This window comes from Taudactylus pleione, unplaced genomic scaffold (genome assembly GCF_031769625.1).
Source record: "Taudactylus pleione unplaced genomic scaffold, aTauple2 ptg000492l, whole genome shotgun sequence".
In the NCBI taxonomy this organism is placed as follows: domain Eukaryota; kingdom Metazoa; phylum Chordata; class Amphibia; order Anura; family Myobatrachidae; genus Taudactylus; species Taudactylus pleione.
In genome coordinates, this window is record NW_028284894.1 from 108,215 (window position 1) to 121,640 (window position 13,426).

The 13,426-nt window shown below is 50.7% G+C and overlaps 1 protein-coding gene across 1 annotated transcript; it reads right to left on the minus strand.

Moving 5' to 3' along the window:
* Positions 1-1,617: 1,617 nt before the first annotated feature.
* Positions 1,618-13,321, minus strand: SRRT (serrate, RNA effector molecule). The gene is made up of 20 exons (XM_088449691.1): positions 13,212-13,321; positions 12,849-12,992; positions 11,246-11,374; positions 10,982-11,128; positions 10,680-10,868; positions 9,431-9,600; positions 8,861-9,027; positions 8,521-8,631; positions 7,410-7,527; positions 7,105-7,250; positions 6,930-6,991; positions 6,770-6,848; positions 6,502-6,678; positions 6,231-6,407; positions 5,338-5,491; positions 5,059-5,252; positions 2,342-2,504; positions 2,140-2,229; positions 1,965-2,061; positions 1,618-1,885 (listed from the first exon to the last, which is right to left on the minus strand). Exons 2-20 carry the CDS (start codon positions 12,965-12,967, stop codon positions 1,810-1,812), a joined length of 2,565 nt encoding a protein of 854 aa, XP_088305817.1. The 5' UTR covers positions 12,968-12,992; positions 13,212-13,321; the 3' UTR covers positions 1,618-1,809.
* Positions 13,322-13,426: the final 105 nt, after the last annotated feature.

Here is a 13,426-nt window from a genome sequence, read left to right on the forward strand (position 1 = left end):
TTGGCCCCTGGCCAGGTTTTGGTGGTTGGGGGGTGTAAGGGTGCCGGTCGTACCTCCCGTTGGTGTACGCTGGGCAAAACTTTGACCCAGGAGCCTGTTCTGAGCTTTCCACTGGATGGGTTTGGATGACATCACATAATAAAATGTAATAACTTGATACACACCTGCACCGATTGGGATGAAACCAACGCGGAGTGTTCGTGTTGGATCCTGGCCGGGTTTTAGGGGGGATAGGATCCCAGTCAGACCTCCCGTTGGTGTACGCTGGGAAGAACTTTTACCTGGGGAGCCTGTTTTGAGCCTTCCACTAGGACAAAAACTTCACAGAGTGGTAACATTGGATGGCATAAGACATACTAGGGGGTTATGGTCCCGGTCGGACCTCATGTTGGTGTACGCTGGGCAGAACTTTGACCCCGGGGAGCCTATTCGGAGCTTTCCACTGGATGGATTTGAATAAAAACTTCAGAGGGGTGGCAATTGGTCTGGGATGCCTAATGGAGCGTTTGGGGTCCCGGCCAGACTTTACGGCAGAACTGTGACCGGGGGAGCCTGTTCTGGGCCTTCCACTGGATGATTTGGATAACATCACATTAATATTAACTCGAAAATTTAAACCTAGGCAACGCTGGGTACTTCAGCTACTTTTAAAATATTTAAAAAAATACAAACCCCACACTCAAGACTCGATGACCCATCACCGCAGCTCATACACCAAAACCATCGCCTGGCAGAACAAACTTTATGGATTAAAACCCTCCCGACAGCCACTTAGCACAGATGGGGGTGGGTCGGACATATTACAGGTTTTCACCTAAGAATTTTACGTAGTTATCCCTTCACCTGTAAACCGGAAAGATGGCGGCCATTACTATAAATACATTCAACAGACGGCATTGTAAAATTTTAAGCAATTAAGATATTTTTGCTTGTAGCTAGAAAAAAACAAAAATGTGACGTGTGAAGACTTTTAGGGGGCGAGTCAACTGTTTTATAGGGCGCCTGACAGAGCAATTCAGTTGCGGCTCCGATCGCAGCCTCCTGAGGTGGCGAGCAGAAATGTGCGATAAGTCAGCTGTTTGGGCGCCCGAAGCAGGACTTTACATGGGGTTAGCGCCTATACGCAGCTGAAACCCTGTGATTTTGGGCACGGGTGCCCAAACAGAGCCCTAATTGAATTGCTCCACTGGGCGTCCATTACGTTTGGCAGCCCAAAAAATGATTGAATCGCCCCATTAGTGTCCTATTCTGAATAGGCACATGAACGTTACCAGAAAACGATAGTTCCCGTCCATGTTGTCCAAAACTTGTTGACTAGCGATATCCACCCCAGCCCGGGCCAGCCTGACAAACTCCCCCATACACACATCTGTCACACCCCAGCTAGTCCTGACTTTACCTATACAAAGATCAGCCCCCCAATCCACATCCACTATACAAATATCAGCCCCATCCAAGCCAGCCCAGGTACCCTCCCCTCCCTATACAATCAGCCCCCAGTCCCTCTACCTAAAATGAATATCAGCCCCCAATCCCTCTCCTCTATAGGAAGATCGGCCCCATGCCAGCAAGCCCTTAAGGTCCTTCCCCATTATCACACACAACACGACAGCGCTGTTCAGGGAATCGGTTTATTGAACAAAACAATATCACATTCAGCTATGTCCTGAAAAATTAATTTAAAAAAAAATATGAAGACCAGAAGGGTAGGGGGGGGGGGGGGGGTGGGGGGGGTCAGCGATATCTGAAATTGTGGAGAAGTGCAATATCAGGGGAGGGAATATTAAAAAAACAAAATAAAGTGAGTCATTAAAAGAAATCCACATCATCCGGCGCATCCAGGTCTCTGTACTCAATAATGGAGCGGGGGTCCCCTCGGATCATCCTGTGGTGCGGGAAGGACAGAGAGCATTCAGCAGGGGGCAGCAGGGGGCATCGATCACATAAAGACCCAGATAACTCACCTGTTGCGAGGCTTCCCGGGATAAACGCCTACTTGGCCTCGAAAAGCATCATAGCCCCTTCCAGCACCATAAGGATTGGGGGGAAATTGAGGGGCTCCTGGAGAGGGAACGATGCGGGGTTATAACATGAACAACAAGTACCAGCAGCGTCAGCCACATAGAACCTCATACATACCTCCATAGCCCAGCACCGAGGGGCGTGGCTGGCCGTACTGCAGGAGAGCCTGGGGGCCCTGGTGAGCATACAGTAGTCCAGGGGCCAAACCTACAAAAAATAAAAAAAATTAGGGAGTCTGCTCTCCCCCCCCCCTGCTGGAGGACCAAAAGGAAGCCACACGCCCGTCCCGCCCCTTGTTGGGTGACAGACGTGAACGTACCTTGCGCTGCGGCAGTGACCGGGGGCTGGATGGGTTTGACCTCCGGAAGAGCCGGCCGTTTACTGTCCATTAGGAAGTTATTGAAGAACTCGACCTCCTTTTTCACCTCCTCGATCTTCTCTGCGTGCTTGTTGAATATGTGTTTACGGACAAACTCCGGACCCTGCGCAGGGGGGGAGAGAACGGGAGCGGCGACGATTTAGGTCACAGTTTGATGCAACTTTGCTATAGATACGGTTTATTTGAAATTCACCCCCTCTCTCCTTCAAATAGGTTAATGGATTTTTAATTATCGAAAAACATGTTTCCTCATAATCTACAAATTTCACATCAGGGGCAGGCGGCCTATAACTAGCAGACACTGTAGTGATTGGGGTACATCAGGGGCAGGCGGCCTATAACTAGCAGACACTGTAGTGATTGGGGTACATCAGGGGCAGGCGGCCTATAACTAGCTGACACCAGCCCTCCGTCTACACTGTAGTGATTGGTGTTCCGCTTTTACACGCTCGTCTGAGAAAGCTCCGCATGGTTCTGTTGCACAGCGGTTTGGTATTATTTATGATTATTCATGATGTAAGAGGCGGAGCTATTCGGATAAATACCCAATGTGTAAAAGCATATGGTTGGAATAAATTGACCACATTGTAGATGTTTCTCCTCTCATCGATTGGTTAAAACAAAACTTATTTTTACATCCAGGTTCTACCCTCCTTGCAATCACATTTCTTTAATAGAAGGATTAGTGGCCTGCACAAAGGAGACGTTCGCCCGGTAAGACTCAAGTCCTTTTCTTCAAACTCCATCGGGGACACAGGCTTAGACCATGGGTATAGGGTGAGCAGGAGGACTGCAGAGCAGTCTCCACATGTGTCTCGATCCTGCAGGCCACCAAACTGGACTGGCCTGCCTGGGGCTGGGTATGGGAGCCGAGGCTGCTGGGAGGAGTTTAACTATGTGATACCCGGACTCTTCCTACTTACCCTATACCCATGGTCTAAGCCTGTGTCCCCTAAGAAAGTGCTAACAAAATAGTGACTTGTGCAGAGAGCTTCAGCGCCGTGATCGGTGACTGGTACAGAGCGCCAGCGCCGTGATCGGTGACTGGGACAGAGAGCGTTCCTGTGCTGTAAGTGCTGGTGAGATACAGGGGAATATATGTCTAGTTATTGTGCTGTTGGCTGTGAGCGTTCCTGTGCTGTAAGTGCTGGCAAGATACAGGGGAATGTATGTCTAGTTATTGTGCTGTGAGCATTCCTGTGCTGTAAGTGCTGGTGAGATACAGGGGAATATATGTCTAGTTATTGTGCTGTTGGCTGTGAGCATTCCTGTGCTGTAAGTGCTGGCAAGATACAGGGGAATGTATGTCTAGTTATTGTGCTGTTGGCTGTGAGCGTTCCTGTGCTGTAAGTGCTGGCAAGATACAGGGGAATGTATGTCTAGTTATTGTGCTGTGAGCATTCCTGTGCTGTAAGTGCTGGTGAGATACAGGGGAATATATGTCTAGTTATTGTGCTGTTGGCTGTGAGCATTCCTGTGCTGTAAGTGCTGGCAAGATACAGGGGAATGTATGTCTAGTTATTGTGCTGTTGGCTGTGAGCGTTCCTGTGCTGTAAGTGCTGGCAAGATACAGGGGAATGTATGTCTAGTTATTGTGCTGTGAGCATTCCTGTGCTGTAAGTGCTGGTGAGATACAGGGGAATATATGTCTAGTTATTGTGCTGTTGGCTGTGAGCATTCCTGTGCTGTAAGTGCTGGCAAGATACAGGGGAATGTATGTCTAGTTATTGTGCTGTTGGCTGTGAGCGTTCCTGTGCTGTAAGTGCTGGCAAGATACAGGGGAATGTATGTCTAGTTATTGTGCTGTTGGCTGTGAGCATTCCTGTGCTGTAAGTGCTGGTGAGATACAGGGGAATGTATGTCTTGTTATTGTGCTGTTGGCTGTGAGCATTCCTGTGCTGTAAATGCTGGCAAGATACAGGGGAATGTATGTCTAGTTATTGTGCTGTTGGCTGTGAGCGTTCCTGTGCTGTAAGTGCTGGTGAGATACAGGGGAATGTATGTCTAGTTATTGTGCTGTTGGCTGTGAGCGTTCCTGTGCTGTAAGTGCTGGCAAGATACAGGGGAATGTATGTCTAGTTATTGTGCTGTTGGCTGTGAGCATTCCTGTGCTGTAAGTGCTGGTGAGATACAGGGGAATGCAATTCTAGTTATTGTGCTGTTGGCTGTGAGCATTCCTGTGCTGTAAGTGCTGGTGAGATACAGGGGAATGTATGTCTAGTTATTGTACTGTTGGCTGTGAGCGTTCCTGTGCTGTAAGTGCTGGTGAGATACAGGTGAATGTATGTCTAGTTATTGTACTGTTGGCTGTGAGCATTCCTGTGCTGTAAGTACTGGTAAGGTACAGGTGAATGTATGTCTAGTTATTGTGCTGTGAGCATTCCTGTGCTGTAAGTGCTGGTGAGATACAGGGAAATGTATGTTATGCAACCTGGCACTTGAATGGTGGATGTACGGTGCCTCTTTCGGGTTCCGATACTTGCCAGTGCCTCAGCAGCCACTGACCTCACGCCACGGGGCCTGTATGTACATACCCTTCAGTAAGGTGTGTGACTTTTCACCAAGAACATCTAATGTGATCAGAACGCCAGTGGTGAATTGGAAAATGTGACAATGGTACAGATCAGCCCCAACTACCAAAGTTCTATTGCACATACCTTGAACTTCTTGCCACTCAGCGGACACAGCCACTTCTCCTTGCCCAGTTCCTGGGTGTTGGCCGTCACGAACTTCTCCACTTCCTGTTCTGGGTCCTTTTTCCCAACCTTTACCGCTTCCTCCTCCAACAGGGTCTCCCGCACAGCAAAGAGAGGGGCGAGCTTCTCCTCGAAGGTCTTTTGCCAATCGGCAACTGCAAGGAGAAGAAATGGTCAACTGTTACGCTGCATTGTGGAAAAACGGCCTGTGCGTCACACGTCATCGCATAGGAGAGGCACCTTCTCTGGGCGTCACGCGGTTGGGCGGAATGGGCCCCCGGACGTGCATGATCCCACAGCGTGTCGGCATCTCGTCTTCGCTCGGATAGTCGCAGGTAACGTAATAGTCCACCGAGTGCACAATCCGCAGATATAGGAGAAGCTTGTCCAAGACCTGCGTGGCAGACAGTAGTTATTAAGACGTTGTCGTTCACGCGCTATCTACGTCGCTACAATATCAGGCACCCTGCACAAGTACTGAGGTAGCTTCACGTTACATGGAGCTATGGTCACAAAGCCCTCACCCAATCTTCTCCCATATACATCTCTGATCTCATCTCCCTTCACTCCTCTCCGCCCTCTTCGCTCAACTAATGCACGCCGCCTTTCATGCCAGCTGATTACTTCCTCCCACTCCCGCTTCCAAGATTTTGCCCGCACTGCTCCCCACCTCTGGAACTCTCTCCCACTCCGCATCAGACTCTCCACCTGTTTGCAATCCTTCAAACGGGCTCTTAAGACCCCACTCCTTCATCAAAGCCTTCCAGCTATCATTCTAACTCCTTGCTACATGCTCATTCGTCCCCATCTACCCCATCTGTGTCAACCCAGTTTGTCTTCCCCCACCTTTTTAGAATGTAAGCTCTCACGAGCAGGGCCATCTACCCTCTTGTGCTTTCTCTTACAATAGTGTCATTTACTTCTTACTCACCACTAGGGCACCTAACACTTGGTGCTTATGCTCTGTTGCTTATCTGGGTGATATGGTCACTAATGTAGTAATGTATATTATCCATGTCCTGTATTGTATTGTTCTGTAAGTCACTTGTCTACAATTTGTTTTTGTACTTTGTAAGGCGCTGCGGAACACTTGTGGCGCCATATAAATAAATGCTAATAATAATAATGGTCACCTTTATGAGCTTGTCGTCTCTCTCCACGCTGATCTCCGTTGGGTTCCCCTCTTTCTCCGGCTCGGTCCCGGAAGGCCGCCCGGCGCCTGAGAGCAGGTCCTCCTCCTCAGCACTGACCTCATCGATAAGGTAATCCGTGATGTTTTTCAAGATGGGATTCTGAGCGGCAACCTCCTCCTAAGAGAGGAACCAATGGGATAAGGAATTACCCGGGGTGGGGGAGGGGGGTGCCTACGACGCCAGCTGCTCCCCCCACCAGCGCCTCAGTTACCTGGCTCTCTTGTGACTCCTTCCAAAGCTGCCCCCTCTCGTCCAGGGCATGGATGAGCCGTGCCGCCAGCTTGATGTCATTGCGTAGGACCGGTCGGTGCTGCGTTATGCCGTTCACGTGCCGGATTCGCCATGACAGCTCTCTGTTCACCACCGGGCTGAGCTCGCACTCACGGAGCTGAAAGAAAGAGATGGGGGGGGCAAGAGGGGCATGAAAATTGGTCAGAAGAAAAGGCAGAGAGACAGACGTGACAGCGGAGGAGACTTACCCGGATATTCTGCAGATTCCAGCAGATCTCTTTAATGTTTACTCCTCGATCGAACGTCACATAACCCTTACGCAGGAACCTGTGAAACGCAGAAAGACAGATGCCTAACACAGCTCTGATAGCGCAAGATTGCCCCAACGGTGAGTGTAGCTCCTCTCACCTCATATCAGGCTGGGGGTCAGACAGCGCCACCCTCAGGAAGCCAGGGTATCTTTTACAGAGCTAGAGGCACACGGAGAGAAAACGACATCAGACTGGGAGTGATAAGAGGAAAGGGATCCACTGAGCAGACGCCCCTATCCGTTTTACACAGTGGGGGAGGGGAAGAGTCTCACCGCTGTGATCTCAGCCTTGGATATGTTGGGAGCCACACTTGTTATGTAGAGAGAACAGGTCTTGTGTAACGGACGAGGCTTCACGGCGTCCTCCTTCGGTTTCTCTTTGGGTTTCTCCACCTCCTCGTCCTTCTTTGGCGATCCCTCTGCAGAGACAAAGCAGCGTCACCGGGAGGCATCACATCCCGCCGTCACACCAGCATGAAGTCACCACTAACAATCACGGTGCCCTCGGTCACATCCACTGTGCCCACTGCTATCTGCCTCCACCCCTCCTGCAGGACACAGCCGGACGACAAGCTCACCTTTCCCATTCTGTCTCGGTTTCTCGGGTTTGGGGCTGCCGGGCTCGGAAGCTGTACCAGACTCAGAGTCGCTGCAGTCATCGCTGTCTCCGCTCCTCTTCCTTTTTCGTTTACTCGACTGAACATAAAATGACAGAATGCTGGGATAGGGCAAAACTGTACAACATCAGGATCACTATATACCGGCCTACAGCTGCCATACACTACACGCAGCATTAGGGACTATTACAGTCACTATATACCAGCATACAGATGTCATACACTACACACAGCATTAGGGGTTATTACAGTCACTATATACCAGCATACAGATGTCATACACTACACACAGCATTAGGGGCTATTACAGTCACTATATACCAGCATACAGATGTCATACACTACACGCAGCATTAGGGGCTATTACAGTCACTGTGCAGCATCAGGATCCCTATATACCGGCCTACAGCTGCCATACACTACACGCAGCATTAGGGGCTATTACAGTCACTATATACCAGCCTACAGCTGCCATACACTACACGCAGCATTAGGGGCTATTACAATCACTATATACCAGCCTACAGCTGCCATACACTACACGCAGCATTAGGGACTATTACAGTCACTGTGCAGCGTCAGGATCACTATATACCAGCATACAGCTGCCATACACTATACGCAGCATTAGGGACTATTACAGTCACTGTGCAGTGTCAGGATCACTATATACTGGCCTACAGCTGACGTCGGAGAGATATATCATACAATGGATCGTGTAGTGTGTACCCAGTTTAACAGAGTTGTAATAGTCACAGTGATGGCAATTATATATAAAATATAATCAATACATACGAAATGCACCATGAATAGAAAGTAAAGGTGAATGGGGAGGTTATTCCCTGAATAGCTGGAAGTTTATAAGAGGGATTCAGCAGACGGGAACTTGGCCAGTGTGGACCCTCTCTGCCTAAGGTGGGATGTTATAAACCCGTTCCCCTGTTGCACATGAAATGTGTTCTGCAATATCGGCCTGGATTTATAACATGACAGATTCAGACTCCGCTCTGCTAGCGGCAACCTACTGTGGGGGACACCGAGCTGAGAAAGTGGGAAAATCAGATCTTTTTACCTTTTTGGCTTCGCGTTCAGGTTCTTCCTTTTCTACTTTGCGCTCCTCTTCCTCCGATTTTTGTGGTTTCGGTGGTTTTTCTTCCACTTCAGCTTCCTTTTCTGTTTCAGTCTAGAAGGGAAACAAAAAAGAACCTTAATCCTCCTATAATCATCCTCTTACCGAAAGAATAGAACCGCAATAAGGGACTACAGAAGGCGCAGCAGTGGAGCGCACCTTACATTGTAGCCGTCTACTACCGCCCCCTCTGAAACAAAGTACGTACGAGGCGGTTCCCCCAGCAAACCCCGGTGCTGTAGGGGAATGCGTCAAATATGTATCTTCTCCAAAGAGCGCTCACCTTAGTGGCCGCCTCCTTCTCTTCAGCCGGTTTATTCGGCACTTCGGAGGTTCGAGCTTCCTCCTTCTTTGCGGCCTCTTTCTTTGCAGCCTCGCGTTTCGCCTGCTCTTCCTCCTCGTCGAGTATCTTCAGGTCAATGTCCGTCCCTCCTTCCATCTTTATTACAGCTGCGAGCAAGACAAACAAAAAAGGACTGCTCAGGAGCCGCGAGCACAACCGAGCCAGAAAGAGCCGCGAGCACAACCGAGCCAGAAAGAGCCGCGAGCACAACCGAGCCAGAAAGAGCCGCGAGCACAACCGGGCCAGAAAGAGCCGCGAGCACAACCGGGCCAGAAAGAGCCGCGAGCACAACCGGGCCAGAAAGAGCCGCGAGCACAACCGGGCCAGAAAGAGCCGCGAGCACAACCGGGCCAGAAAGAGCCGCGAGCACAACCGGGCCAGAAAGAGCCGCGAGCACAACCGGGCCAGAAAGAGCCGCGAGCACAACCGGGCCAGAAAGAGCCGCAACGCAAGGCCGGCTATACAAGACATGGCGGGCCAACAGGCTGCGCCGTGAGTTTCCACCGTTACCTGCGTCCAACACTTTGATGATGGACGGAGCCTTGTCGCTGTCGAGCTGGATTTCATTTAACCAGTCGTGGTCCTTTAGGAAGAGGAAAGCATTGAGCCGGTTGCGTAGGGCGGCTTGGGACTCCTGCTTATGGCGGCCCACCTCGTCTGGGTGATACTTGGACCGGAACCTGGGGAGAAGCAGCGAGGCAGAGGAAGAAATGGTGGGGGGGGGGGTGAGAGGTGACGATGGGAGAGAGGAGACAGTGAGGTTGGATTTAGATCACAGTGAAAACACATCCACAGAAAATCAATAGCCTTAAACCCTCTTCTACCAGAATATCAATATACACCCGCACCGTAACAGGCCCATACCCAGACATAGCCCTGCAGTCATTCCCCGTCTCTGTCATCCCTAGCCAGCCCTACAGTACCCTGTCCCCACCCATCAGAATGCCTCTACCTCCGAATAACACTAGCATAAGCAAGCACTAACCCCCAGACCTCAAATAGAAATCTATAATACACTGTTCAGTGTTACCCTGACATCCCACCACAGCTACACAGTATGAGATGGAGCTCTGTAATACACAGCCTTTTATATATACACAGACGTGCCCCTCCTATGTCCCCAACACTCTATACATCCCGTCCCCTTATCAACCCCCCCGCCACACAGTTACTGATTCAATAAAACCCCCACAGCCAACGCAAGTGTTACCTGGTCCGCACCGGGCAGCAGTTTCGTAATAAAACATTTATATTTTCACCAATATCCTCTGGAATTTTATGGTTTTTTTTGATTATTTGGGGAGGTTTTGGATTTTTTGTTTTGTTTTTTGTTTTTTTTACAATCAGACTTGTTCTCTCCCAGCGTGACCCTGACTAGCTACTACCTGGACATTTAAACACTAATGAAAACAAAAAAAAGCCTCACTGTCTAGTTCCGGAAAAAAACGCGAATAAGAAAAAAAACACTGCAAAAAAAAATATCTGGCGCCTGGACGAGGATTTCTGCACCTTGAACGTCTTCAGAGAAGGAGAAAATTGCATTTTAGGTTACAGGGAGAAATATCATTACATATCAAATAAAATCTATTCAAACAGAAACAGCATACAGATAACAGGGAGAGGGGCGGCACAGAAGCAGCTGAGAGAGGGGAGAAAGAGGGAACCAGGAGAAGACAGATGAGGAAAGAGGAGAAGACACAGAGGAAGAGAGGGATTGGGGGGAGATCTCTGGCGGGAAGATAAGAGGGGGGCTCCGTACCACTCCTCGTCTTTGTGCGCCAGGAAGAAATCCTGCATCTGCTGACGTCTGAACTCCATCTTGTACTCGTTGTAGTGCCGCACGGCCTCCGTCTCGTCCACAGAGTCCTCCAGAGACAGCAGGAACTCTTTGAAGGTTTTCATCACGGGCGTCGGAGTCCCCATGTCCACTTCATGAAGGTTCCCCAACCTGAGGAGAGAAGTTACGCAGTGACACCTCCGATTGTAGGACTGCGCGAGGGCTCGACGATTAAAGTTTATGCCCTGCTGGACTTGCCACGTGACTGTATAATACCCTCTTACCTTGCCTGGATAGGGATCCCATGGTGCTGCATGACATGCATCTCAGGATGAGCCCAGGGCTGCGGAGGACCGTATGTGGGACCACCTGAAGAGCTGGAGTACCCCATGTCGTATCCGCTGTGGTACGGGTCTGAACTGTGGTCATCCCTGATGCAGAACACATCTACCTTCAATAAACGCTCACCGCAGATTGCATCGCCCTACCGACCGGCTGCACCACCCTGGTGAAAGATTTGCAGCTGCCTCCCTCTTTATCCCGCTTACCAGTCTCTCCTCATACGTTTCTGCGGTGGGCTTAGCTCATGGCGAGGAGGAGAAAACCTCTCTCTCCTACTTCTCTCGTAGTCTCTGTACTCTCCCCGGCTCCTCCTCTCCCGGCCTCGATCCCACTCCCTGAAAGGAAGGAGGTGGTCAGTGTGAGCAGTAAACGTTATATCCCACGTACCAAAAACGCAGGAATCCATGATCTCAACACGCTCAGCGGATGCTGTCAGTGACACAGCGCCGCCTGCTGGAGTCTTGCGATGCTCTATATGCTAAGGCAGCAGGAGGCGGTATGCATTACTGATCAGAGCTGCGTCCAAGGACACAGCATCAGATCTGTGATCCCTTCATCCGGATTAGCAACCATGGGGTCACGCAATCCGGCCGCCACAGATTATTAAGAGGCCAGGAATTCGCCATCAGCCGATAGAGAACCTAACCACCTCACTCCTCCTCTCTCCCCCCCCCACGCCCCAATTTTGAAACAGAGGCTGTCGCCCAGATTCCCAATAATTGGGAATGCGAGTTATCCCTGTCACTGCATCCGCAGGTGAATCACCCTCTAGACCAACATTAAAGAACATGTCTAGCAGGTCTGCCATCGGGGGGGAATGCCAGAACTGGAGCCCCGTACCCGGTCAGAAGGGGGCCTGCCCGCCGTGGCACCAATGAATCTCCCCTGCTGTTTGTAATCTCTGTATGCTAAGCTTTGCCAGGATCAAAGATTGTGGATTGATTATACTGTCTGCCAGAGTTTGAATGCATGGAGTGCTGAACTGCTCATGAGCCAGCCACAGTGTGTGTGTCTATGGAGCCAGACCCTCAGCCCCAGAACCTGTATAATGTAAGTGTCCCTGTTTTATGGGATTGTGTGACAATGTGTATGAAGCCAGCCCCTCAACCTGTGTAATGTAAGTGTCCCTGTTTTATGGGATTGTGTGACAATGTGTATGAAGCCAGCCCCTCAGCCCCAGAGCCTGTGTAATGTAAGTATCCCTGTTTTATGGGATTGTGTGACAATGTGTATGAAGCCAGCCCCTCAGCCCCAGAACCTGTGTAATGTAAGTATCCCTGTTTTATGGGATTGTGTGACAATGTGTATGAAGCCAGCCCCTCAGCCCCAGAACCTGTGTAATGTAAGTATCCCTGTTTTATGGGATCGTGCGACTCTGACGAAGTTCAAACCTAGGCAAAAACCTGATCCTGGTCACACTATATCATCGTGTCACATTTGGTGGGGCTAGGTCCAAAACTCTGGCACAAGCACAGACAGACACTCTCCTGGCTTATTATATAGAGAACATGGAGACCACTAAAAGTCATTATGTTGTACGGTAATGACCAGGGAATATTTGCATACTATCTGCATTGTACCCCATTGGGGGATTCTTTTACACCCCGGAAACACGAATAGCAGTCGCCAACTGGAACCCTCGCTGTGTATCAGACCCCCCGCACCACCCGCTATACAATGAGGGACGCGGTATTCCAGGCTGCGCTCCGGTTGGTTCTGTACACACAGCGCGGGCCAGGCTTTCGCAGCGACAGCGGCGGCTGCCATTATACACACGGTAACATAAAACGCAGCTCAGCCTCCCCTCACCTGTCGTTCCAGTCATCCCTGCGCCGCTCCTCTCGCTCCCTGGACCGGTCGCAGTCGCTGCGCTCCCTCCGGAACTTGTCCCGCTGCCTGCGGTCGTACTCGTCATCGCTGTCAGCCATCTTGTGCACAGTCTGCAAGGCGGTGCTGGGAGGGGGGGTGGGGGAGAGTTATACAGGGCAGTGAGTATGAGGCATAGTGGGGAGCCCCCACCTCACACTAGGAGACCCCCAGCAGCAATACACAGGCCCCATGGCCCCCACACTCACACTATCAATCTCACACATTCACAGGAGGCCATGGTGGGTAGGGGGGCTTCACTGCTCACCCCTCCCTGCCTGGGGGTCTCTCTAGCCGGGACCTTACCGGTGACTCCTCGCCTTGCTGGGACCGTATCCCGTAGCAGTAGAAACAAAGATGGAGGCGGGAAGCTGTGCAAATCGTCACTTCCTGTCCCCGCCGGAAGTCCGTCACTGCGGGCAGTACCTTACACAAGATGGAGGCGGGGGCCAGTGCATCACGCAGTCGCCATCTTGTGTAAGGGCAAGCAGGACTGAGCCTACGTTGGGATACTGCCCGCC

What these genes read in the sequence shown, in the direction of transcription:
- SRRT (XM_088449691.1), bottom strand. Translation starts at nt 12,967, where the DNA reads ATGGCTGACAGCGATGACGAGTACGACCGCAGGCAGCGGGACAAGTTC. An exon ending in CCAAGGCTGAGATCACAGCG is followed by an intron (nt 6,992 to 7,104) that starts GTGAGACTCTTC and finishes GTGTGCCTCTAG; the next exon opens with CTCTGTAAAAGATACCCTGG. An exon ending in GGTCACTGCCGCAGCGCAAG is followed by an intron (nt 2,230 to 2,341) that starts GTACGTTCACGT and finishes TATTTTTTGTAG; the next exon opens with GTTTGGCCCCTGGACTACTG.